The 24,553-nt window shown below is 34.9% G+C and overlaps 5 protein-coding genes across 9 annotated transcripts; 2 read left to right on the top strand and 3 right to left on the bottom strand.

The window, feature by feature from the left end:
• Positions 1 to 9: 9 nt before the first annotated feature.
• LOC103500581 (kinesin-like protein KIN-13B) lies at positions 10 to 5,628 on the bottom strand. Its single transcript, XM_008463935.3, has 12 exons — positions 5,226 to 5,628; positions 4,657 to 4,878; positions 4,062 to 4,205; positions 3,717 to 3,818; positions 3,556 to 3,633; positions 3,358 to 3,439; positions 2,985 to 3,144; positions 2,606 to 2,908; positions 1,644 to 1,862; positions 1,194 to 1,545; positions 1,043 to 1,108; positions 10 to 482 (listed from the first exon to the last, which is right to left on the bottom strand). The coding sequence occupies exons 1-12, from the start codon at positions 5,379 to 5,381 to the stop codon at positions 306 to 308; spliced, it is 2,061 nt and encodes a 686-aa protein (XP_008462157.1). The 5' UTR covers positions 5,382 to 5,628; the 3' UTR covers positions 10 to 305.
• Positions 5,629 to 7,663: 2,035 nt separating this feature from the next.
• On the top strand, positions 7,664 to 8,566 carry LOC103500799 (pyridoxal 5'-phosphate synthase-like subunit PDX1.2). The gene has a single exon (XM_008464228.1). It carries the CDS (start codon positions 7,664 to 7,666, stop codon positions 8,564 to 8,566), a length of 903 nt encoding a protein of 300 aa, XP_008462450.1.
• Positions 8,567 to 9,135: 569 nt separating this feature from the next.
• Positions 9,136 to 10,689, bottom strand: LOC103500580 (mitochondrial arginine transporter BAC2-like). Its single transcript, XM_008463934.2, has 2 exons — positions 10,124 to 10,689; positions 9,136 to 10,008 (listed from the first exon to the last, which is right to left on the bottom strand). Exons 1-2 carry the CDS (start codon positions 10,355 to 10,357, stop codon positions 9,313 to 9,315), a joined length of 930 nt encoding a protein of 309 aa, XP_008462156.1. The 5' UTR covers positions 10,358 to 10,689; the 3' UTR covers positions 9,136 to 9,312.
• A 2,632-nt stretch (positions 10,690 to 13,321) lies between these two features.
• LOC103500579 (putative pentatricopeptide repeat-containing protein At3g23330) lies at positions 13,322 to 17,138 on the bottom strand. 3 transcript variants are annotated; one of them, XM_051091194.1, is made up of 4 exons: positions 16,854 to 17,137; positions 16,312 to 16,695; positions 13,821 to 16,220; positions 13,322 to 13,707 (listed from the first exon to the last, which is right to left on the bottom strand). In XM_051091194.1, exon 3 carries the CDS (start codon positions 16,184 to 16,186, stop codon positions 14,678 to 14,680), a length of 1,509 nt encoding a protein of 502 aa, XP_050947151.1. In that variant the 5' UTR covers positions 16,187 to 16,220; positions 16,312 to 16,695; positions 16,854 to 17,137; the 3' UTR covers positions 13,322 to 13,707; positions 13,821 to 14,677. The 3 variants fall into 3 exon arrangements, with proteins under 3 accessions (XP_050947151.1, XP_050947147.1, XP_008462155.2); XM_051091190.1 differs by having other exon boundaries at positions 13,821 to 16,732; positions 16,854 to 17,138; XM_008463933.3 differs by having other exon boundaries at positions 13,821 to 16,695; positions 16,854 to 17,138.
• A 2,899-nt stretch (positions 17,139 to 20,037) lies between these two features.
• Positions 20,038 to 24,495, top strand: LOC103500798 (G-type lectin S-receptor-like serine/threonine-protein kinase At1g67520). Of its 3 annotated transcripts, none has more exons than XM_017047361.2 (7): positions 20,038 to 21,378; positions 22,402 to 22,509; positions 22,614 to 22,822; positions 22,908 to 23,118; positions 23,233 to 23,470; positions 23,587 to 23,737; positions 23,783 to 23,970. In XM_017047361.2, exons 1-7 carry the CDS (start codon positions 20,106 to 20,108, stop codon positions 23,825 to 23,827), a joined length of 2,235 nt encoding a protein of 744 aa, XP_016902850.2. In that variant the 5' UTR covers positions 20,038 to 20,105; the 3' UTR covers positions 23,828 to 23,970. The 3 variants fall into 3 exon arrangements, with proteins under 3 accessions (XP_016902850.2, XP_016902847.2, XP_016902848.2); XM_017047358.2 differs by having other exon boundaries at positions 20,039 to 21,378; positions 23,788 to 24,495; XM_017047359.2 differs by having other exon boundaries at positions 20,041 to 21,378; positions 23,809 to 24,495.
• The last annotated feature ends 58 nt before the right edge of the window (positions 24,496 to 24,553 follow it).

The raw sequence follows: 24,553 nt of genomic DNA, 5'->3' as shown, positions 1-24,553 counted from the left end.
AAAGAAATCTTGTGAACAAAATATTGCAAATTTCTTATATTGGAGGAGAATAAGGTAACAAATTTTACAAATAGTATATCCTGTGTGGATAAAGAAATAGGTATTAAATCACTCCAATCGCTATGTAATGGAAATTACCACACAAAAACCTCAATTGGATATCCAATTTCTAGGAATGTTCCCATGAAAATCAGAAGTAATAAAAAAGAGAAAGAAAGAAAAAAAAAAAACACATCCCCATTTTGGTATTCCGGGAATGCATCCTTCACATGGTGTTTTGAGCTGCATTTCTCTGCACAAGTTCATCAGTCAGATGAAGATATAAGTACATTATGTTCTTTCAAACGTTTCTGGAAATGGACCAAATGATTTTGAAGTTGATAGATTGCTGCAGCCTTTTGTGATAGAATTGCATTCAATCTAGATATATAACCATCCAGATGATTTCCTGGTTGGTCTGCCTCCACTAAAAGGTTCATTTCCTGCAAATCACAAATTGTATATGATTAATGATCATAACCAAAGTAACTGCACACTGTCACTACTCACTTAGGCTCGAATTTTACAACAAATACCTTTTAACTTCCTTTTTCCCTCAAAAATACCCATATATCTCCCAACTTTCATAAATGTTTCAAAACTACAATTTTAGAATTTTGAACAAAATTCAGGAATTAGAATTGTGAGGCAATGATTTAAAATGATGCGGTGATTCAAGTATATTTTTTAAAGTTTAATGGCAATGTTGTAACTTTTGAAAAGTATAGAAGTATTTTTTTCAACAAATACCAGAGTTCAAAGGTATTTTTTATAATTGAACTTTACGATTATATTGAGTTTATAGGCACAATCATATTGCTGACATAAAGTTTTCCTTTCTAGGTCTCAGTGAAGATATGGATTTAGCTTTTGGGTTCGAGTAATTCACAATATGGGATCAGTTTTAAGCTGCGATCTATTGTGTGACTTCATTGAGCAGAAGAATCTATAAACTAGGTTCATATTGAAAGCAAGAAGTATGCTGACCAGCACAGTTACTTACCATTCTAACAATATTCATTGTTTCCTCGACTTGTTTTCTGTGAGCGCTTATAAGATCTTCCTCTTCCTGTGACAGATGAAAAAAGTGCATAAATGTCTGGAACAATAAAGGATTGCAATTTGATGATGGAGATAAGTTTCTTCCGTTTTACCTGCAACAGTTCATTCAAATCATCGTCTGAATTTGAGTTATGAGAATCTGCCTTTGGCATGTCCTTCCATTTCGGCTGATTATTGGATTTTTGTACATTTTCAACCGCAACAGATGTTCTGAATGGCTCAAGCTTCCCATTTTTCTTCCACGAAGGTTTTCTTTGCTCAAAGATCTCCTCTGATGCATCAACCTCCTCTCTTTCATTTCGTCCAACCCATGCTGGTTCATTCTCAAACATAGTTCCAGAAGGTAATGCTGACGTCAAGGGTCCAGTAGTTGATTCCTTGAGGTTTAAAGTGGAAGAAAATGTATCCTTCTTGACATTATTTCCTTTTGAAAGGCTCTTCACTCTGGAGTATAATAATCAGAACAGGTGTGTAGAAACAAGTCTATGGAGATAGAACTGCATCATCACGAATTTAATGCCCTAAAGTTAATTACTGGTTACCTGTCTGCATATCTTAACGTATTGAGAGTGTGTTCGCATGATCCGGAGCTGGGAGATATACAAGATATCATGACAGTTCGTGAATTGCCAACAAATGAGTCCCTTAGAACTTCAGTTAATTTGCTGCCTCTAAAAGGTATATGGCCCTGGTCGTTGTCAAGAGCTCGTATGCATTCCTTTAAAGCAAGTAAGCTTTTATTGATTTCAGCACCTTCTATTCTGCATTGTTTAAGAGAATGTAATTGAATAGGTAGGAAATGATACCATACATGGAGGTAGAAAATGCAATCAACTCGAACAGAGTTTTAGCTAACAAAAGATAATGTACTAACCCCATACTTCACATCTTGGTTAAATCCTGTAAGGATTAACTAAAGTGTGATTACTTTCAGATTTCCTGTCATGCCATTTACTAACACTTGTAAGAACAAGGAGGTCTACTAATCCCACGTTTAGCTTTGAGTTTCTTCAAGAAAAAACACGTCCTTTTAACAGTTATCATTCTTCTCATGGGTGGGGTCTTTAAAGTGTCCCTTATCACAACAAAGGTAGAGGAAATCTAGAAAAACCGAAGTTTTTAATGAAATAGGTGATGCCTGAACTCCCGACAGTCTACGATATCAAACGCATACTATTTCCTAGAGATGCAAGCAAAAAATGGGAAAAAATTGAACCCATGGAAGCAAATTGGTTCAATTGGTTTGAACTACTCTCATATGTCAATTTAATTTTTTGAAATGTAAAAAATCTAAACTAAAAACTGTTTGGATGATTTTTGTAGGTTTTGGTCAAACCTTAATCTATCATTTTTTTTTCTTCGACTAAAAGTCAATCCAAACCAATCCCACATGTGACTTCCCTTGTAAAGTGAAACATGCATACAACTTATGTTGAAGTATAAAATATAGAAATAACTGTGTCAACAATTAAGCGGAAATCTGAAGATTGAGGAATAACCATACCTTGTCTGTTTGTCATTGTCGGTGGTGTCTGCCCCACGTTCACTTCCTGCAAGATCTATAAAAGAGAGTTTTCCAACCAAGCGAGGCGGCTTTGATTCTTTGCCACTGACTGAATTCTTGACAGCAAGCTGGAGTATGGCATGAGAACGAGACGATTCTTCATTAGCGCCAGTTGTTCCAGTACTTCTCGTGGCATTTCCTTTTTCAATGAGCTCTCCAATAGTCTCCACATCAGATACTTTATACTCTTGCAAACCCACAATGCAAACTTGTTGTTTACCGTCCTCTCTCATGCAAAGTTTTCTGCAACATAGAATCTTTAGCTAAATAAACTTAACAACTACTATTCCATGGTAGAAGGGAAGGATCAGTAACTTACTTTCGATCATTGAGAAGATCATATAGCTTTCCCCCATATATTTCAAAGAAGCTCACAAACAAGTGGAATCCCTGGTTCCTGTATGTATGGTGCATTAACCTCAAGATGTCCTTGGACGCTTTCAAAGGCAATGGTTTCATGGTAAAAGTCTTGCCACTCCCTGTACAATAGAAAGGGCCAAAGATGAAGACTTCAGGAAAGAACACTACAATATTTTCAAGCTAGCAGAACAACAAGACCTCAAAACTCAGTTCTGGAAACAAGAATTTGATGGCATCTAAAAAGTACAGAGTAATTTCTACATATATAAAACGAGGATTTCTTGACAAAGCAAGCCAGAAAAAGTATCAAGTGCCAACTAACACCTAATCACCTGTTTGTCCATATGCAAAGCAGGTTGCTTTTGTTCGTTGAAATATTATGGGTACAATTGGCTCCACTGTTTCCCGGTACACCTAGATCCCAAAAAGAACATAAGACATGCTAAGAACTTGTATTTAACTTTTACTGTACTCATTTTCTTCCTCAGCTAGTTTATAGGCTCCAATTCAATTAATTGTAATATACTCACTTCATCATTTGAAACCTCCTCGTTCAACACTGCATCAAAGACAAACTCATGCTTCTCCACGTATTCTGTAAGGTCCACCTGCTTAGCCAAAAAAGGAGAACGAAAATGATTACGGCATTGCAATTCAGAAGTTTATGAAAGCAGTAGGTAGCAAAGCTTGCCTTGAGTTTAGTCTCGTGAACTGTTAAATAATTAGCAGTTGTTTCAACAATATCTTCCTCATTCTTCGCCAACTCCTTTTTGTTCAGTGGCCTTTTACGCACCTGCATTCAACACGAACAAGCTAATAAATAGATGAAGTAATTGAAAATGACTTGTCACCAAATCAATCTGCGGGAAACAATTAACTGAAAATGTGATATACATGTCACATTATGTATGCGGAACAACGTTTGCAACTTATGGATATAAATTGCAAAAGTATGGCATTGTACATCAGGGAAGCAAACGGGATACAAAATTCAGAGATGGGAATAAAATAAAGACATTCATAGAAGAGTACATACAACAACTTTGATCTTGGCAACAGAGTTTGCCCTCTCTTTGTCTGCAGCCACACTTTTCAGGAGATTGTTCTCTGTCATATCCTGAGGTCTACTTGTTTGGATGTTGTTTGAAATAAAGACGTCAGAATCGTCAAAGCCTCTATCCTGCACGAGATAACACAACATGAGATTTCTCAAACCTCCCAACAAGTGATATGGGATAACTTTAGTTCAGCTTCAAAAGCCCCAAAATACATGGACATAGAAGTTTCTTACCACCTCTCTAGCCTCTACAATTGCATAGAACTAAAATCGAAATAGGGCAATCCAGAATTAATTTGACAAGGTCAATAACTTAATATCAACTTCAAAATAACAGTTGCTTTCAAGTTTAATGTTCCAAATGCAGAGGACTGTGTGCTTAGATAAACATCAGTAACCAGCATTATCAGTTTAGGATTGGCAGGCCTAATATAGCTGTAGGTGAAAGATAAATTCACTTTGTGAATCCATAATCTCATGGATCGTTAAGTTATTTTTTGAGAATTCTGAAAAACAACAAAGGATCAGAAATTCGAGAGGGTAATAAGAAATGAGGAAATGAGTTTAATTCCACCTCAGGCAGCAATTCAGTATCGAAGGAATGCAGATCCAAGAGTCCGGGACTGAAATCGCTTGGCGAATCCTCGCGACTTTTCCGCTGGCTTGACGGCCGGGAATTGCCTGGAGGAGTTGATGGCTCCATGTAATACTCATTCATCCCACCAAAGCTTCTCTGTGCATTTCTATTATACATTCTCGGTCCTTGCCCTCCCCCACCGACAGAAAAACCATAGTCCTGCTTTCATTTCAACCAGTCGGTACAAAAATCAACAGAACCCATTTAAAAAAAACTAAACCCCACATCTAGAAAACAATAAATAGAAGTAAAAAGACAACATCACAGGTGCTGGATAATATGCTTTCAGTTTTAGCAGTTTGCCAAAAGCAATCGAAACCCAAGAAGATGCAATGCTTACAAACTCCGGTTTCTCACTCGAAATGGGATCCAACAGAAAACACAAACATGGAAAAAGAAAGTGAACCAATGCCATCCATTTCCACATAGCTCGTCGATTGAACTGAAAAACAATCACACGGTCTACATAGCAACAAAAACCCAGAAGGATAAACAGAAATTTAAACCTGTGGGGCAGAAGTATTGGAATAGAGAGACTGAAGACCAGCTGTTTGAAGCCATCTTCCATTGGACGAGGCGTCCAAATAGTCATCGGAGTACTGTCTTTGGTGATTCCTCACAGCTGCTCCAGATCTCTGGCCTTGTCTCCCCATTCCGTTCATCTCTCTAAACCCGATCCAAAAAAAAAAAAAAAACAAACCTTCCCCAATAAACAAACACCGGTTACAAATATCGGATCCGATTCAACTCAGTGGCTTGAATCAGAGCCTACAACAATCCCAACTCGCAAAAATCAGATGGCTTCCTTAAAGAAGTTAAAAGAGTAAGAATGTGGGTGTGAGCAGAGCGGAGAGAGTTGGGGAGTTTTGAGAGAGTTTGAGTAAAGCCAAAGCCAAAAGACAAAGGGCAATGGGCCTTGAATATTTCGAAGAGAAAGACACACGCCCGGCGCGTGAAATAGTGTGCGTGGGAATGTAAAATCGTTAAAGTGGCGGTAGGAGTACGGAGGTGGAGGGTGGAGACGGTGGTGAAGAAGTTAAACGACAACGTTTTAGTGGGGATACGTTAGGCATTTTGAAATTTGGCCAATAATTTAAATGCCACGTGGTGGGTCCCGAGGAGTTTATTTAAGTTTAAAAAAAGCTTATCATTTCCGCGCTCTCCTCCTCGTTCAAATTATGTGGGGCCCTGGCGCGTGTTTAATTGCCACGTGTCCTTCTTTGAAACGCAGCCCTTGGATTATATATATATACGTTTCTAATCCTCTCTTTAAATTTTTAAATTTTCTTTAAACACATGGCTTTTTTTTTTTTTTTTTAATTCTTATATTTATTTGGTTTAAAGGATAAAACCGTTAAAATATTTACAAAAATAACAAAATATCTCAACTATAAACCATAATAAAATGTGATATTTTATTATATTTATAAATATTTTAGTCTATTTTGCTATATTTGAAAACAAATATAAAGATTTTACTCTTATCTCTCTTATTTTCTTTAATATTCGAGTACACATTTTTTAAAAAATTATTTTTACAATGATATGATATATATAAAGTGTGTAAGTAGAAGAATTGAACGATCAAACATGTTGTAGTTAAGTTATACTCGTTTTGGCATATGATATTATTTACTTTAGATTTATTTTTGCTCATATGTTTTATTAATTCAACTTTTTTTTAGATAATGTGGACTTTGTGTTACATAGATAACAATGTATCTTTTGTTTATGATTCACTTTAAAATGTGTAAATAAAAAAATCCATAATTTCAAAAGGCATGTGCCCCTTCTAGTCCCACATGGATTCGTCCATATTTATGGGAATATCTATTTTGTTTTTAACCAAATGAGTTATTTCTTTTAGATCTGACTAGGTACGGGTAACAAACATGAGCCATTATGTATTTTGGTTCTAATGATGTACTTGAAGAGCTCAATAACAAATGAGTTTAATAATGATTTAAACATGGTTACAGATAAACAACCCTAATGATATGTTAATGTCGTCAAGTATTTTCTTCAACGGTCATCCATCTATTTAACTCTTTACTTTTTTTAGAAAAGAAAAACCTTCAATTTCTAGAAAAAAAATAAAAGAATTGATGTGAAAAAATTCAAACGGTATGAAAAAAAATATGGAATCAGACATTTTTCAACTATAAACTAAAAAACTAGCACATTTTTCAAATTGGAAGCCATATGTGATAGTGGCTATCTGTGATAACAATTGACAATACATTTCTCAAATTGAAAGCTATAACTATTGATGATATACATTGGTAACATTTATCAATGATAGTAGTCGTCCGTTTTTGCACTAGACAATGAGACTTTTAGTCTTTTACCAAATTTTGTAGTATATAAATAATTATTTTATCCGTGTGTTATATATTTTATTATTTTTGACTTAAAAGATCATTCATGCAACTGATTTATAATTAAACTTTAAGAAGAAAGAAAACTTTTCTTAATTATTTTTAAAAGTATAGAATCAATGTTAAGAAAGATGCACAAAAATAGAGCAATGATAAGTGCATTTGATTCAACATACCATAAGCTAAATCCTTCTCCACTCCACTTCTCTATTAAAGAGAAAAAGGGTTTCTAAGAAGGAAAAATGACACGTGACACCGATTAATTGGACGTACGTTTCCAGATCATTTTTCTTTCTATTTCCTTTTTCCTCCGTTGCTATAAATACACAACTTCATCCTCCCAAATACTCCTTCATCATTTTCAGTCACTATCAGCATAACAAATTGAAACTCTGCCGAAATCCAATCGAAGAATCTTCTCCAACTCTCTTACATTCTTCTTCGTTCGTCTTCTTCCTTTAACCTTTTGATTCTTTCTAGTTCACAGGCGTTGGATTTCTCTTTTTCCCACAATCTTTCTTTCAACTACAATTCTTGCAATCTTTTTTTTCAAGTCTTTGGGAATAATGCCGGGAGAAAGTTCGATCGCGCCCTTTGCCGCCAATGGAAATACCGCCTTTGGATTCAAGGAGCGTCCAAATTATTTCAAGAAAGAACTAGCTCGGATTCATAGAGGAGTCATTGTGGAAGTTAAGGACGTATATCAAGCAAAAATTGCAGAGGAAGCCGGGGCGTGTTGTGTTTTGTTCTCCCAACAGATTTTCGAAGGCATATCGCAAATTCCTGATCCGTTGCTATTCAAGGAAATTACGCTCGCTATTTCCATTCCGATAATCGTAAAGATCCGCATAGGGCACTTCGTTGAAGCGCAGATTCTTGATTGTATTGGTGTGAGGCATTTCGATGAGAGCGACGAAGCTTCGGCTGTGGATGACGAGAATTTTATCAACAAACACAAGTTTAAGGACTCGTATTTCGTCTGTGGAAGTCGAAGCCTGGGCGAGGCGTTGAGGAGGATAAAGGAAGGTGCGGCAATAGTGAAGACTCTGGGGAATATGGGGTCTTCTTCAGGTAATATATCGGAGACGTTGCGTAATGTGAGGGCTGTGATGTCGGAGATTAGATATTTACATAACATGGATGAGGATGAGGTTTTCGCTTACTCACAAAAGATCGGTGCGCCTTATGATCTTGTCAAAGAAACCAGGGAACTTGGCAGACTACCGGCAATCTATTACGCGGCCGGAGGCATTGTGACTCCGGCGGATGCCGCTTTGATGATGCAGTTAGGTTGTGATGGTATCTTCCTTGGATTGGAGATATTCGAATGCCCGAATCCTCGCGACCGATTAAGGAGAATGGTTGAGGCAGTGAGGAATCACCGCAATCCCGAAGCTCTGGTGCGAGCTAGTTTTGATTTGGCGCCGCGTGAGAATCGGATCGAACAGTCTGCTTCAGTGGCTGAATAGTTGTTCCAAATAGAGTAAATAATCGTCTTCTTACAAAATTCTTTAGTATGTTTCTGAGCATATACTTCTTCTACTGTATAGATTCAAATCAGATATGAACATTTTTTACCTTCTTCTTCCGGATTGTTGAGAATACATAGCTATGATTTAGAATATATTCTTCATTCATTACAGTGAAACTCTAAAAGATTGAAATGATTTTCATGCAATATAAAATTCCAGAATTGCTTGTTATCTCTTTCCCTGATCTTTGCTTTACACTGACGTGATGACTTCAATGCATTTTTTTAATGTGTGATTCATAAAGTTACCTTTCGTTTGGTATAAGAACTTTTCTTTTTCGGGGGCATATTTTGACTAACTCGTGTAATTTAGTCTCCTTTTTCTGATTCCAATTACATCTACACAGTTTTTCTTGCATAGTTCTTTCTTTTCTCCCAGACAACACAAGGGAACACTTTGGTTTTACCTATAGGTCTTGAATTTGTCTAAATTGATTCTTTATGGATTATCAAACGTCTCAGAACCCAACTTTTCATCACATAAAATTAGGGATACAAATTTAGATAAATTGGGGAATCAAGGCTTTAGCATAACTTTGTATGAAATCTGAAGCATATCCTCCTTTGCTACATTATTTTTATACCAGAATTGAAATAGAAGATGAAAACAAGAAATCAAAGGGTGAGGGAATTCATTTCATTTTAGGACTCTGTGATTGTGACAAATTTGGGCAATCATAGCTTTTATTGCTGTCTATGATTGCTTCCATTGCTAAACAAACACCTCAAAGTTATCTCATAAGCAGCAAAAATGGCCCCATTTACCACAAACGCTCTGGCAACTGCTGTCCCTAGTCCACGCCATAGCACTCTATAACCCTCTTCTCTTACACTTTTGCTAAGACAATCCACAATCCCATTGTACTTTCGAGATGAACTTTGTGTTTGACCCTGAATTCTTGTCTTCAATACATCCAGTGGATAACAAAAAACCCAGCTAGCAACTCCGGCAAGCCCTCCGGCGACCAGCATTGTTCCGACGCTCTCTTGGCCGGTCTTTCGGCAGCCAGGATGAAACTGCTCTCTCATGCACTCGTATGTCCAGAAATAGATGCCATGTGCAGGTGCATCTCTGAGTATGGTTATGGTAAGTCCTTTGTAAATCCCTCTCAATCCTTCTGTTTTGTAGATGCTCTTGGTGACGCTCAATGGACCTCTATGAGAAAAAGAAGAAGAAGAAGAAGAAGTTGCATGCCTTGAACTCTGCAATTGCAGGCGGATCTTCACAAGCTCCACCGGCGACAAGATGAAGCTCTGAAGAGCTCCAGTACCAACTCCTGCAAATGAAACAGCCTTATAACTTGGAGGGTCTCCATTGGATTGAGAGGAGGAGTTGAATGCCCGAGAAAGAACGGCATAGATCTGAAACACGGCGGCGTTCTGTAAATGCAAAAACATCAATCAGTATCTGCCCCTTGAATCTCAATCCGCCATCGAAGGGAGTTTGAGAACAGAAACATCCATGGAGATAGGATAAGATCATAATAAGACCGACCTGAAAAGTGACAGAGGCCAAAGGAGCAGCCATGCCTCTGAAAAGACCAGCAGGGCCATCGTTAGCAATGATATTGCGAAAGATTTTCGAAGCAGAACCAGATATCGATTGTTGTTGCATTATTCTAAGAGTATCAAGAGGGTAGCCAGAGATTACGCCGGCGATGCCACCAAATCCACCGGCGACAAATTCTCTACCCCAACTGCTTGCAAGGAATTCTGGCCAGAAATCCATTACTACAATATGTTATCGCTTCTCCAAACCAACCAACCAACAACAACAAAACTTTAATCACAGAAAGGTACTCTCAAATCTCACTTTTTTTCTTGCTTTTTTCAATATTTTTTCAATACCTGTTGCTGATAATCTATTGCCTTGTTAATCTGTTGTCGTTTAAGCTCATGTCACCATATTTCATTGAGAATTCATGGGAGAAGAGATCAAATCTCATCTGGGTTCTGAATTTGTAGATATATTTGAACGGAATATACCAAAACAGAGCTTTTGAATATTCGAATACATACAAAATTGTAATATAGGATGAATTTTGTTTATGTGCAGGAGGAGGAAATTAGATGAATGGAAGAAAAACGTGAAGGGAAGTTGAGAAAGGCGCAATGAAGAAGAAGAAAAGAGAAGAAGGGCCACAATTTAGAATTGTCGTGTTCGAACATTTTTATTTTGTTGGGACGAAAAGTGGGCAAAAACAAAAGGTACATATTGTTGCTGGTTTTTTAATGAGAGAGAAGAGAGAAGAGAGAAGAGAGAAGGAAGAAGAAGACGAGAATGGCCAACACCAACTTTCGGAGGAGCACTACTAGACTACCACGTGGCCATTTGACAAATCGCTATTTCACATCCCCTTTTTACTTCTAAAATTTGGATACTTTTTTAACTTTTTTTTTTTTTTTTTTTGGGTTAAATAGTAATTTCCTTTTCTACCCAAATTTTTTTAAGTTTAGATCATTTGTAATTAAAATTTAGTCTTGGGGATGGTCTTTTCAAACTTAGACATTATTTTTTTAAAATTATTTTTAACCTATAATTATAGGTGAATTTTGATAAATTTTGTTTGCAAAGGTTTAGTTATTATACTTTTAAATTTTAATTGTTTATAATTTTGTAATGATTTAGTTTTTATTGCTAAACATATTATTAAGATTTAATAAATTTTCATTGACAATTGGTTTGGTCGGTGGAGTTAGAATTTTTATAAATTTCAAATATAGAGAATAAGTTATTACTCGTTAAAATTTTAGGGCCTAAATTGCTATAAATTAAAAAATATTGAGAATTAAATTATTACCAACTAAAACTTAAAAGAACTAAATTATTATTTCTATGAAAGTTTAACGAGCTTTCTTTTAATTTTCATCATTTTTTTTGTTCGAAGAATATAATTGACTAATTAGAAATAACGCTTCAACTTAAATACTAGCATTTTTTTTCTCTGATAAATTTTAAAGAACTATTTAGTTTTCAAAAATCAAATATTCGTAGAGTGATCATCTGGTTTACCACACGTTTGTTTTTGTATTAAATGTGTAATACTCAATCTCGAGATGCTCGAATATTAAAAAATGTATGTATAAGTAATATTCCAACAATTTTAAATACCGTCCCTAAGAGAGGAATTTTTATATAGTCAAATATATACCATACAACTTCTACTACTATTGTTGCTGCTGCTACGATTGATTTTATAATTTATATTGCAAAAAGTGTAACCTTTTCGGTTCACATTTAAAAATAAAATAGTAAGAATGTCAAAACTCATTTTAAATTTTACAATTGTAAAGGAATAAATTGGGTAGGAAGTTACTTACTAGTAGAAGAAGTATATTATTATTCTTCACGTTTTAAAAAAAGCAAGAATGTCAAATAAATGATAGCAGAAATTAATGAAATGAGTTAACAACATCACATTAATATTTGCATAAATAAAGGCAGATTCAAAGGGTCCCAACTTTTATGCAAAACACATCCATATACTTTCAATACCATTTTATTCATATATTGTCACTTTCTACAGGAGATTCCCTTTTTCTTTTTTTCCTTCCCAAAGCAGCAAAAAAAAAAAAAAAAAAAAAAAAGAAAAAAAAAAAAAAGAAAAAAAAGCTTTCACATGTCATTTTCATTTGCTAATATATTGAAAATTATTTTAACAAAAAAAACTTCTAAAATATTTATAAAATTTCATATTATATGAATGATAGATAGTGATAGATATTTAATAGTGTTTATAAATGTCTATTAATGGTAGATGGATACTAGTAGTCTATAAGTGCTTAAAACATCTATAAGTGATATTTTGGTTCATGTTTTTTTTTTTTTTTTGAAACATCTCTATGCATCATAAAATGAATTTTTTTATTAAAAAAACCTTTTAGTGCAAATGAAGGTGTGATAGTTTGAATCATAGACTATTTAGTCCTTATCGTACACCAATGTTGTTGAACTAAACTGTATTGTTGGCGATATAAAAGAGCATTTAATGTTTAGTTTGCAAAAAAAAGAAAAAAGAACATTTGTTTCCCTCGAGAATTTAAAGAGCTATTTGATCTTCTTTTAAAATATTTTTGGGAATTTTTTCACATCTCAAATTCTCTTTCAAGCAAGATAAAACTTTTACCATTTCTATCTCAATAGGAAAGAGATGGTGTAAAAATAAATTTAGCTCACCAATAATTGACATAATCTTTTATCTAAAATGAGAGGTTTGATCCCCTTTTTGCTATTGTTGCACTAAAAGAGTAAAAAAAAAAAAATGAAAACATGGCTAACATTGAGACAAGTGTTGCAATAAACATCAACTTCCCATGATCTCAAGACAATAATTTGATTTGAGGACACCGATCCATTTTCACTAAGCTTTTAAGTATTATTAATATGTTAGAATTGAAAAGTCTATGTCTGAAGTACAAAAAAATCAAATAACAATAATATGCAACTCTTCAATAGTTTATCGAAGTCGAATTGTTTGATATCAATTTATAAGTTGGTTAGTCAAAGACCCCAAAGGTCGAGATGAATCACCTTTATAGAAGGTGACTTGACATTTTACCCTCCTCTCTTCCATTCCTTTGTGTATTCGTCACTTTCATCAAGCTAATCAAACCATAATACAGTGATAGAGTAATCAGTTGCGTGTTATCATAGAACAACCATATAAAATGTAATAATTTCCGATGGCCCTACTTAGATACCCATAACGTGTTGCATTACTTTCCAAGAAGATTGTTCCATATGATCATTGAAGTTCAGGTTATTGATTTCTTCCGGCTATTTGGTTTTTTGCTTAAGAAGCAAGGAGAAGAGCATATGATCATCCAGACCCTTACAAAGAACGACACAACATGAAAGTAGGAGCACGGTCAAGTTTACGTTATTCAGATTCATGCAGCAGAATAACATGTGACGCAATCAATTGATCAGAAAGAGTTCAGCTGACTGCAGTTTCGTTTCAGCACAAGTAATCTACGTATATTGTGTCAGGAACTCTCGCTGCTTCCCACTTTTTTTCAGGCCAGTACCTCCAAAGGTTCCCATCAGTTGGGCCTTTGCTCTATAAGCTCCCTGAGCGCCTGCATAACATCAAACTCAATACTATGGTTCATAGCAATCTTCGATCCGACCCAACTGATGGACCAGAAGAAAAGTTATGAGACAAGTTCAGCTTTAAAGTTCAAGTTCTCACCTTTTCCTCTTCCTTCTTTTTGAATATTGGCCAGATCCACCTGTTGAGAAAATCCAGTAAATTTCAAACCATAGTTCTGAGCATAATACGGGCCTTTCAACCACTATCTTGCCAAGCTCCTTAGCTGACTACAAAAAAGAATTCTCCACGACGAATTAAGGCGCAGATAGTTGCATCAAAGCAACCATTAACTAAAATGATTAAAGAATAGAGTAGGCTTTCAAGTGAGGGGGCATCCATTAATAATTTTATTTGAACCTCCCATCCCCACGGTGAATGGAATGGGCAAAATGTCTTGGTTCAAAAAGCTACGTCAAATCCATAAATCAGGTTTGCATTACTTAAAAATAAACGTCTTTTTGTCCCAATGAAATTTTGATAAGAACTTCAAGCTGGGTACCCAACATTTGAAACTTTTGAAGCATAAAATCCTTTACAACATTAAGACTTCATTTGCCAGTTTGGATGTAGAAGAGTAAGAGTAAGCTGAAGAAGTCCTTTCAAGATTATTAGTCAAGACTCGAACAAAGTACGAGATTTTTAATGCACTGGTGCCTTGATTTTTTTTACTTTTTCTTTTTTAATTTGGAAATGGAAGATGAAAAAGGCAGCTGCCCAATGCCTCAATCCTTCTTTTGTTCAGGAGTAAGGTCTTTTTAATGGCAAAGGTTATTGCTTTTACTTCACAGTTTTCAAGGTTTCGAGGTTATTGGTAGCAAGCAAATCCTTGCTTCGAACATGATTTTACCTTAAATGTTTTACCCAGAATTCTTCAATTCTCATCCACAGTATAATAAGATTACATCTACTTCTCATGTTCACCTCCCAGTTGGAGTATTAAAAAAAATTCCAACCATTCACCAGAAATCACCACAAGAGCAAACTCCATCTTTGAAGTGATGATAACGATTAACATCTCTGATAGTAATTTCCCTCTCAGTGATCTTCGATATGAACTTTATTGCAACATGACAATCCTCACAAATTCGAAGATTCTTGATAATTAAGAGCTTAGTTCCCGCAGATGTGCTGATGAGTCCAAAAGCAATGGCCAATCTTTCACTATGACAGGACACCATATCAACCTTTTCATCATCTTCAACATCGTGGAAAACTGACCCAACTTGCGGTGCATAGCCAGCTTCTTTCATCAACTTCCCCATCCGTTTTAACTCGGCATAGATTGCTTCAGACTTGGGATGAGAAGCATCTTCCGACAAGAAGGCATGAACTTTGTTTCCCACTTGTATCCAACTACAAGCAATACTTTTCTTCAACCCCTTATCCATCATGAGATCCCTTAGTCTTGCGACTCCATCCCACTTACCAGCTTGAGCATACATATTCGATAGAATCACATAGTTCCCACCATCATCAGGTTCAAGCTCAATCAACTTCTCTAATGCTAGCTCACCCATCTCCACATTGCCATGGATTTTGCACGAGTGAAGCAACGCACCCCAGACACCAGCATCTGGCTCTACTCTCATTTCCATTATGAGTTTGTAAGCTTCTTCCAAGCAACCACAATGACCAAGTAGATCAATCATACAAGTGTAGTGTTGAACAGTAGGACATATATTGAAATCACTTATCATTGATCTGAAATGCATCTTCCCTTCATTAAGCAACCCTCCATGGCTGCAGGCAGCGAGAACTCCAACAAAAGTTATATGATCAGGTAAAACTTTTGCTTTCATCTCCTTAAACAAGTCCAAAGCTTCATTAGCATGACCATGCATTGCATACCCAGTTATCATGGCGTTCCAAGAAACTACCCTCTTCTCCTCCAATAACTCAAACAAAATCCTAGCCACATTTACTGAGCCACTCTTAGCATACATATCCACCAATGCAGTTTTCACCTTGTCATTTGACTCAAATCCATGTCTCCAACTATAACCATGAAGCTCCTTCCCTTGAGGTAAAAGGCCATTGTCAGCCGAAGCTGCGATGGAGATGACAAATGTCCCCTCAGTGGGCTTCAATCCATTTAAGGCCATCACCCTACATAGAGCAAGTGACTCATCAGGTTGCCCATTTTGAGAATAAGTTGCAAGCATGGAGTTCCAACACACAACATCTCTCTCATCAATTTTATCAAACACCTGTCGAGCACTCTCTACACAACCGCATTTAGCATACATATCAATCAAGGCCGCACCAACAAACACATCACTCTCCAACCCAGTGCGTATAACATCTTTATGTATCTTCTTTCCCTCTTCCATTGCAGAAAGAGCCGAGCAAGCTTTAAGCACAAAGGGGAAGGTGAATTTATCAGGCACAAGCCCATAATCTCGCATTTGGTAGTAAAGTGAAATTGCAATCTCATATGGTCCATTCCAAGCATAACCTCGAATCATAACATTCCAAAGGAACTGATTTCGTTTGGAAATTCTATCAAATAAGAGACGAGCATTTGTCAAAGAGTTGCAAATGCAGTAAAGATTGACTAATTTAGTAGCCAAAAGAGGGTTGAAACTAATACCCATTTGCCAAATACGAGCGTGAAGCTGCTTTCCAGGCTCTATCGCCTTTCGAACCACACAAGATTGTAGGAGAGAAGCATAGTAAGACATCGGCGACTGCTTCAAAGTGGGCCCAAGAGCTGGTCTTGGAGATGATCGGACTGAGTGAGTTTTAGTGCTCTGGTTCCGAGATGAACATAAACAGAAATGGGACGATCCAAACGGAGGATATGAATCAAAGAATACAAATTTGAAGGAGGAAAGAAACGAACATGAAGAAATTCTCCTTTGGCACAATACAAGGTGGAGAGGCATTCTACAAGTCAAACTAAGCCAAAAAAAAAAAAAAAGAAAAAAAAGAGGCATTTGACTTGTCGATTCGCTCGTTACATGGCAAATTCCACCTAGCGTTTAAGAACAAACAATAAGATATCCTGATTTCTACCCAAAAGCACAGAACCAAAAAACAAAAGTAAGACAGATTGAAATTCTTCAATCCCAAAAGTTGCATTCAAAATAAAGAAGACCCATAAAATAAAATAATAAAAAATTCAAAGCATACCTCGTCTTAATCTTTCTTCTCAACCTTGGGTTGCTTCAAAGGCTTGGCTTTCCCTCCTACAAATATATAGACAAAATTCGATTCTCCATATCATAATTACATATCATAGCATAGACAGGGATGGTGAAATCGAAATAGAAAGCTATAATTTTCCATAAAATAAGGTGCCTAGCTTGGACGACATGGCTGAGAAAATGGCGCAAGTCGAAGAGCAGAAAGAGGACTCGGCGATCACTCGTGCGCGGCAATTCACGGCTCGCAAATCCCTAATCGGCGTCTACTTACACCATGGTGCACGTGCTATGAACGTGACTTATAACCATTTAGTAAATTTAAATGTGATAAATTATTTTAACAATTTCAAAATTGGAGTTTAAGAAAATTTACAAACAAAACCATACAAAGATAAAATTTATTATACTTTTACGTAAATATTTTATAAATTGTTTTATTTTTTATGGTGTTTTTTAAGAAAAGATTACTATTTTTGTTTATTTCATTTTGTTTTGTTAAAAAATAATTATCACTCGCACTTCTATGGTCAATTGATTTGAAAATAACTTCATGTTTCAATACTTCTTTTATTATCAATTAATTTTGAGATCTAATATCATATTATCAAATAGTCTAAGTGAACATTCTCTCATACGATTTATGCAAGTAGGAAAATAATATTCAAATTTGTCTTCCAACTTGGAACAACAACGAAAGACATTTTAACTTGATAGCTAGTAGAAAGCGAGTAATAATAGCATTTTCATTTAGCACATTTCATAATAATAATAAACAGTACGTGTTAGCAATTAGGAAGTCTATGATTTGAATCTTTACCTTGGTTGTGCTAAATCAAAATAATAATGGAGCACAGATGTCACTAGTCATGCCTTTCATAAACTAGTTTGAAGTAAAACCATGAGCACCGTGGCCTCACCTAGCAACCATCACTGGAAACTGACATAGTACTCGATGAACAAAATTTGTTGTTTTGGTTCTGCAGTTGGCTGTGTGAGCCCAGTACGTACACTCCTCCACCATCTCCAAGAATACTTCTTTTTCAGATGAATTAGGGTTTTGAGCAACAAAAAACGCAGGCTGTTTGGAAGGTGGAGGTTGGGTTGAATCATATTATCAATCATGAAACAAACCTCCAACATTGTTGTTGACCTATATCCACCGGAATTTTGTTGGACACACAAAACACTAACATGAATGCACCTTAGAGCATTCGCACTTTCATCACTATTGTTGCACAAACCCAAAACGATAACCTATTCTCCTCCCCCATTCACCCATAATTCCCATGCATGAAATGCAAACATATATAGTTAATTCACATACTTATTCCTTCTTTAGCTTACCTATAAGATTGAGAGTGGTCGTTCTGTGTTTTATTATCATTACGTTGTAGTTTTCTTGACTTGTTATGATCTTTAATAGTAGTGCCAGCAACTGAGGGAAAACTCGACCAAAGAAAACAGGATTATAAAGCAATAATAGCAATATAGAAAGCCAGAAATAAAATGGAAGAATTTGAGTTGTAATTCCATTCCCAATCGCCATTTTACCAAAGCTAATTCTCTTCTGTTCGTCTTTGGTTTTTATCAATTGAGTTTCTTATTTAGCAAAAATACTTTGAAGTTGGTATCAGGAGAAGGAAAACCAGAAAATAAAAACACACAATGACTTCAATCAACAATGGCGGTCTTGATAATTCAGCCACGAACCTTTATCAGAAAATTCAAGAAAGGGACGGGGACTGGTTGAGCATAAGTTGAAAAAAGATCTGTCCTTACCATCATTTGGGTGAGGATTAATTGAAAATTCTATAATATATGTTCAAACAGACGTGTTATATATATCTTACTCGGTCACTCCACGTTAAAAAAATATTCCTCAAACTCTTAACTTTTCATGAACAAATGCTACCTAGCTAGGATGATATCATTGTTACATGTCACGTTTCCATAGTCAAAAGTAATTCGTAATGAAACTCCTAAGCAATGATATTCATCATCAAAACCGGATGGTTTGTACATTTGTGATATTCAATGTCTCCATTTTGAAAGGTTTTGAGAAATATATTTTCATATATGATTTGTATATTTTTTAAGAATTATTTTCAAATATAGTAAAATGAATGTATAATTTTAGGTTGCTATCAATGACACGTAAAGAACAATATTGTGTTATCGGTCCCTAAGCTGGAAGCTAAGATTAAAACAGTTTTACACATAAATATATATTCAGATTTTTATCAGTAGTTGATAACATCATAGAAAGAAAAAGAAGGCTTGGAGCTGTACAGGTTTCTTATATTCATTGTCAGAAACATCAAATCAAATTTTCATAGTATTCTTTTCCAATTGATGGCTACTAAAACATTAGAAAGAGAGGAAAATAAGAGAAAGAGACAAAATGGAAAAGAGAATTGGTGCAAGAAAGACTTTTGTTTTCTGTTTTTTCATTTGTGTGTATGCTTTTACATATAGAATAATTATAATACTTATCTAGATAATATTGTTTTAAAAAAACGGTAAATATAACAAAATCTATCCGTAATAGATCAATACATAGATCACTACTAGACCAATATTTACAACATGATTTATTAGTTATAGGTTTCTACTGTTGATAAACTTTGATATATTTTGCTATATTTATAATTTTTTAAATATGTTATTATATATGCTGATATTTTGATTCAAATGGCTATGTTTGCATCAAACAAAGGTGTATTAGTAGTATAAATAATTGTATCATTATCAATCGAGTGCAGCATCATCAAGTAAAACAGTTCAGCATATTAAATGAATATTAATATTGTATCAAATACATATCATTAACGATAGAACTTATGACATTTTATATCTATTATACGTGGGATGAACTTCGTTTTTGCCATTTTTACGAACAACAAAAGTAAAATGTGTAGGCCGCAAGCCTAATTATTAACATTTAGTTTGCCCTGCAAGCAACCCAAATGAAAAACTCACAAGAGTTTTTTGTTTTTAGAAATGATCAACTAAAAATTTGGTGGAGATGGAAGACTTCGTTTGGAGGAGTCCTATCCTAATTCAGTCTATTTTCGATTGGAAGCTTATGAATTTTCAAATCATGGTGGGTCAAGGCTGCCCAAAAGGTTTCTTCCTGATATTTCCAATTTACTGATATGGATATCACTAAATTTGTTGATATTATTTGAGTCCATATAAACCAAAAACTGAAGTGGTTCTGGGACATCTTAACAAAGCGATGAACTTTGTTGCATTCTGGTGTTGCTTTGTGGCGGTTGTAATGGCGGAGATTTCCCAGGTTCAGTCTATAATGGCCTATAATGTACTTACTCAAGGCCAAGAACTGAGATTTGGGTCTCAGTTAATATCACCCACCGGCATCTTTGTCTTGGGATTTTACAATCCCAACTCTTTGAATAATGCCACTTATTTGGGAATTTCCTACAACTTTAATCACCAGAAGCCAATCTGGATTGCCAATCCAAACTCTCCAATATTTGCCAACGATTCTGCTTCGATGGGCCTCGTCGTCGACGCCAACGGCAGCTTGATAATCCAAAATGGGAGTTATTTCTTTTCACTCTTTGATGTCGGAGAATCAATCACTAGCAGCAGCGCAGTTTTACAAGACGACGGCAATTTCGTATTGCGAGAGCTGAACAGAGATGGATCAGTAAAGGAAATTTTGTGGCAGAGCTTTGATCATCCAACAGATACACTGCTTCCCGGAATGAAAATTGGGATCAATCACAAAACTAACTCCACTTGGTCATTAACATCATGGAGAAACGAGGAATCTCCGAAGCCAGGAGCTTTCAGACTGGGAATGAATCCAAACAATACGTTCGAGTTAGTGATGTTCATCCGAGATGCTCTGTTTTGGAGGAGTGGGAATTGGGAAGACGGTTCGTTCGAATTCTTGGAAAACAATAAAGGAATCAATTTTAACAGAGTTTCGAATGAGAACGAAACGTATTTCATTTACTTCTCTTTCAACAACAACTACAGAACAGAATCAACAAGTGTGATTCAAACCCAATTCAGATTAAAAGAAGATGGGAATTTGAGGATGAATATGAATAATGATGATTACGAGCATTCCATTTGCCCATTGTTGGAAAAAGATAACGAAGGGTGCGTGTGGAAAAAGCAGCACAAAATGCCTCAGTGTAGGAATTGGTTGTACCCTTATGGAGTGGCCTTTAAAACGATGTTTGTTCACACATTAGAAGATGCCATTAATGCTTCTTCTTCTTCTTCTTCTTCTTCTTCTTACAAGGACACGAACTTAACTAGATTTGAATGCGAAACTATTTGCATTTATGATTGTGATTGCATCGGGTTTGGTGTTAGCAAACTAGAAGATGGCAACGGCGGGTGTGAGATTTGGAAGTCAGGAGCCAAGATTGTTCTGATGGATGAAGGTCAAAGACAGGGTTGGTTTCTAGACGGAGAAGAGTCCGACCCTCCGGCTCCAAGTCCACACCCCTATCCATATAACTATGGAAACGGTAACTAAGTTTACATCAAACTTCTGATTAACACCTAATTTCATTACATTTTCCATACTAAAGTTTCACTTTCACTCATAAATTGATAGATTTTTTTTCTTTAAAAAACTTAGTCTATATTAATAATTAAGAGAACGTCTCGAGCAAAGAATGAGTTATTATATTCATAGTTTCTTATGTGTTTGAGATATAAACTATTTAATTAGTTTGAAGAGTAAATAGTAAAAATTGTAGCAAAGGAAGGATTTTGAAATAACCTTTATAGTATACCATTCGAATTTTAAATAGTATTTACTATAGCAAGAGGTGGTTATTACCGTATTAAATATTTCTCTTATGGACGCGTATGAAACAACTTTCTAAATCTTTATAAACATTTATGTACAATTCGAACATTTATTAGAATTGTTATTAGCCTTACTAGTCATATTAGATCAAATAGAGATGATATTTTATTTATTTACGAGTATTTATAAAAGATACCAACTATATTTGTGATATAATAAAATGAATTAAAATATTTAAACATATAACAAAATTTTGGATTCTATCCATGATGGATTTCTATTACTGTCTATCAATATGACTAATAGAAACAGTCTACCAATATCTATCATCGATAGAATCTGAAATTTTACTAAATATTTTGTTTAATTTGCCATTTTTGACAATTTCCCAAATATTGATTACCAACAAATTTTTTATATTGATAGAAGGTATTAAATTCACTCATTTATATATTTACAGTTTTCATTAATTACCGATATCATCTAAATTTTGCAATATTTGTAAATTATTTTACACTATGCTATGTTTACTTTTATTACTTAATTATGTTATATATTTGTATAATTGCACCAAAAATATTTGTTTCTAACAAACCCAAAGAATATGATATATAACCAATTGTGTGCTATTTCTTATATACTAAGAAAAAATATACACTGATTAACTTTGGTAATTTTTTTAATCAATAAAAACTGGTATAATATCTATCTAACTTAAGTTTATGAATTTGGTTAGGAAAAATGGAGGTTTGGGTGCCAGTGACTATCGGTCTAGCCCTTTCTACAATTTTTCTTCTACTTTGTTTTATAATATACGCAAATTGGAGAACACAAATCATTGAAGGTAAATCTATTCATTATTGGATATATATTAGATTATATTATATATTATTACTATATCATGAATTGACAATATTATATTGTTGTATTTGTGTCTTAATCCCACAGTTCTAGGAAAATTCAAGAAATGTTTTCTACGTAGGATGTGGTTCATAACCGAAGATTGTAAGATATTAGGAATGGTGATCAGACAAATAACAGACTGGAAAAAGAATCCTGAGTTGCAGTTTTTTGACTTTGAAACCATAGTTTCTGCTACAAATAATTTTGGAGATGAATGTAAGCTTGGAAAAGGTGGTTTTGGACCTGTTTATAAGGTAATATATATATATATATATATATATATATATATACACACACACACACTTTAGGTTATAATAGTTATTGATTAATGTACTGCAGGGAGTTATGACAGATGGGCAAGAAGTAGCGATTAAAAGACTGTCGAAGAACTCAGGACAAGGATTGGTTGAGTTTAAGAACGAAACTATTTTGATTGCTAAACTTCAACACACAAATTTGGTTAGGCTTATTGGTTGCTGTCTTCATAAAGAAGAGAAATTGTTGGTTTATGAGTATATGCCCAACAAAAGCCTTGATTTCTTCCTCTTTGGTAGTATATATATAGTGTCTTGATCTGATCTTTAATAATTATAATACTATTCTCTGATATGTATCCATTTATAATATATGTTTCTTCTTTTGCTGTGGTTGGGAGTATATGCAGACTTGGAGAAGAAGTTAATATTAGATTGGAAAAAACGCTTGCATGTTATCCAAGGGATAATTCAAGGATTAATTTATCTTCATCACTACTCAAGAATACGAATAATTCATCGGGATCTAAAAGTTAGCAACATCTTACTTGATGATGAGATGAATGCAAAAATATCGGATTTTGGTATGGCTAAAGTGTTCAAACCACCAGAGCATGAAACAAATACAGGTCGGGTGGTTGGTACATAGTAAGTCATCAATCTCTTATATATATACACACAAACATACATAAAATTATTTGAAACACATGAATGATGTTTAATTAGAAAACTAACTTAAAAGTACAATATACTGTGTGTTGTAGTGGCTATATATCACCGGAATATGCAATGGAGGGTATTTTCTCAATAAAGTCGGACGTGTACAGCTTTGGAATACTATTATTGGAGATCGTAACAAGTCGAAAAAACTACAATAATTATGACACAGAACGACCCCTCAATCTCATAGGATACGTAAGTTATTTTTGTCTGTGACTTTAAATTATAATGATTTTAAAGAATAGCTGTATGGTTGTATTTTTCAGGCATGGGAACTATGGGTGAATGGGAGAGGAGAAGAGCTCATCGATTCAGGTTTGTTCACCTCTGATGATCAGAAACCAAAAGCTTTAAGATGCATCCATGTCAGTCTTTTATGCGTCCAACAAATCCCAGCGGATAGACCGACGATGTTGGATATTTATTTTATGATCAGCAATGATTCTGCTCAACTTCCATCTCCCAAACAACCTGCTTTTTTTGTTGCTCAAAATCCAAACTCCTCCGAACCTGAAATCGAAGAGGTGAATAATGAACTCATACGACCGCCTGTAGAACCAACACCGGAAATTTATTCATCGAATACCATGACAGTCTCAGTGATGGTTGCTAGATGAAGCCCTCATGCATGTGTGTTCTCAAATCAACTTAAAATATAGTGCCATGGCAATTATTTTATGTCTGTCGTCATAAGTTACGTTCTATGAGTATTATATTATTACTGTTATTGTATTCCATGTAGGTTTGAGATTGTTTTTGTCTATATATTCAACCAGAAGACATGGATATATTTCGTTCCTTGATAAGTCATGATCTCATTAATTAGTTTGAAAGGTTTAGTTTCTACTTTTAGTGTGTGTGGGTGGAAAAGTCCTATATTATCTAAAGGTTTGTATTTAATGGAGAAACAAAGAAAGAAAGAAAAATAAGACAGACTTGATTCTTTTCATTTATTGGAGGAATAAACAATTTAATCAAAAGGAAAAGGTTGGGCATTGACTGACTTTGGGA

The sequence above is a fragment of the Cucumis melo genome, chromosome 1 (genome assembly GCF_025177605.1).
Source record: "Cucumis melo cultivar AY chromosome 1, USDA_Cmelo_AY_1.0, whole genome shotgun sequence".
Classification (NCBI taxonomy): Eukaryota; Viridiplantae; Streptophyta; class Magnoliopsida; order Cucurbitales; family Cucurbitaceae; genus Cucumis; species Cucumis melo.
The sequence above is the reverse complement of the archived record's forward strand: the minus strand, read 5'-3'. Positions and strand labels throughout refer to the sequence as shown.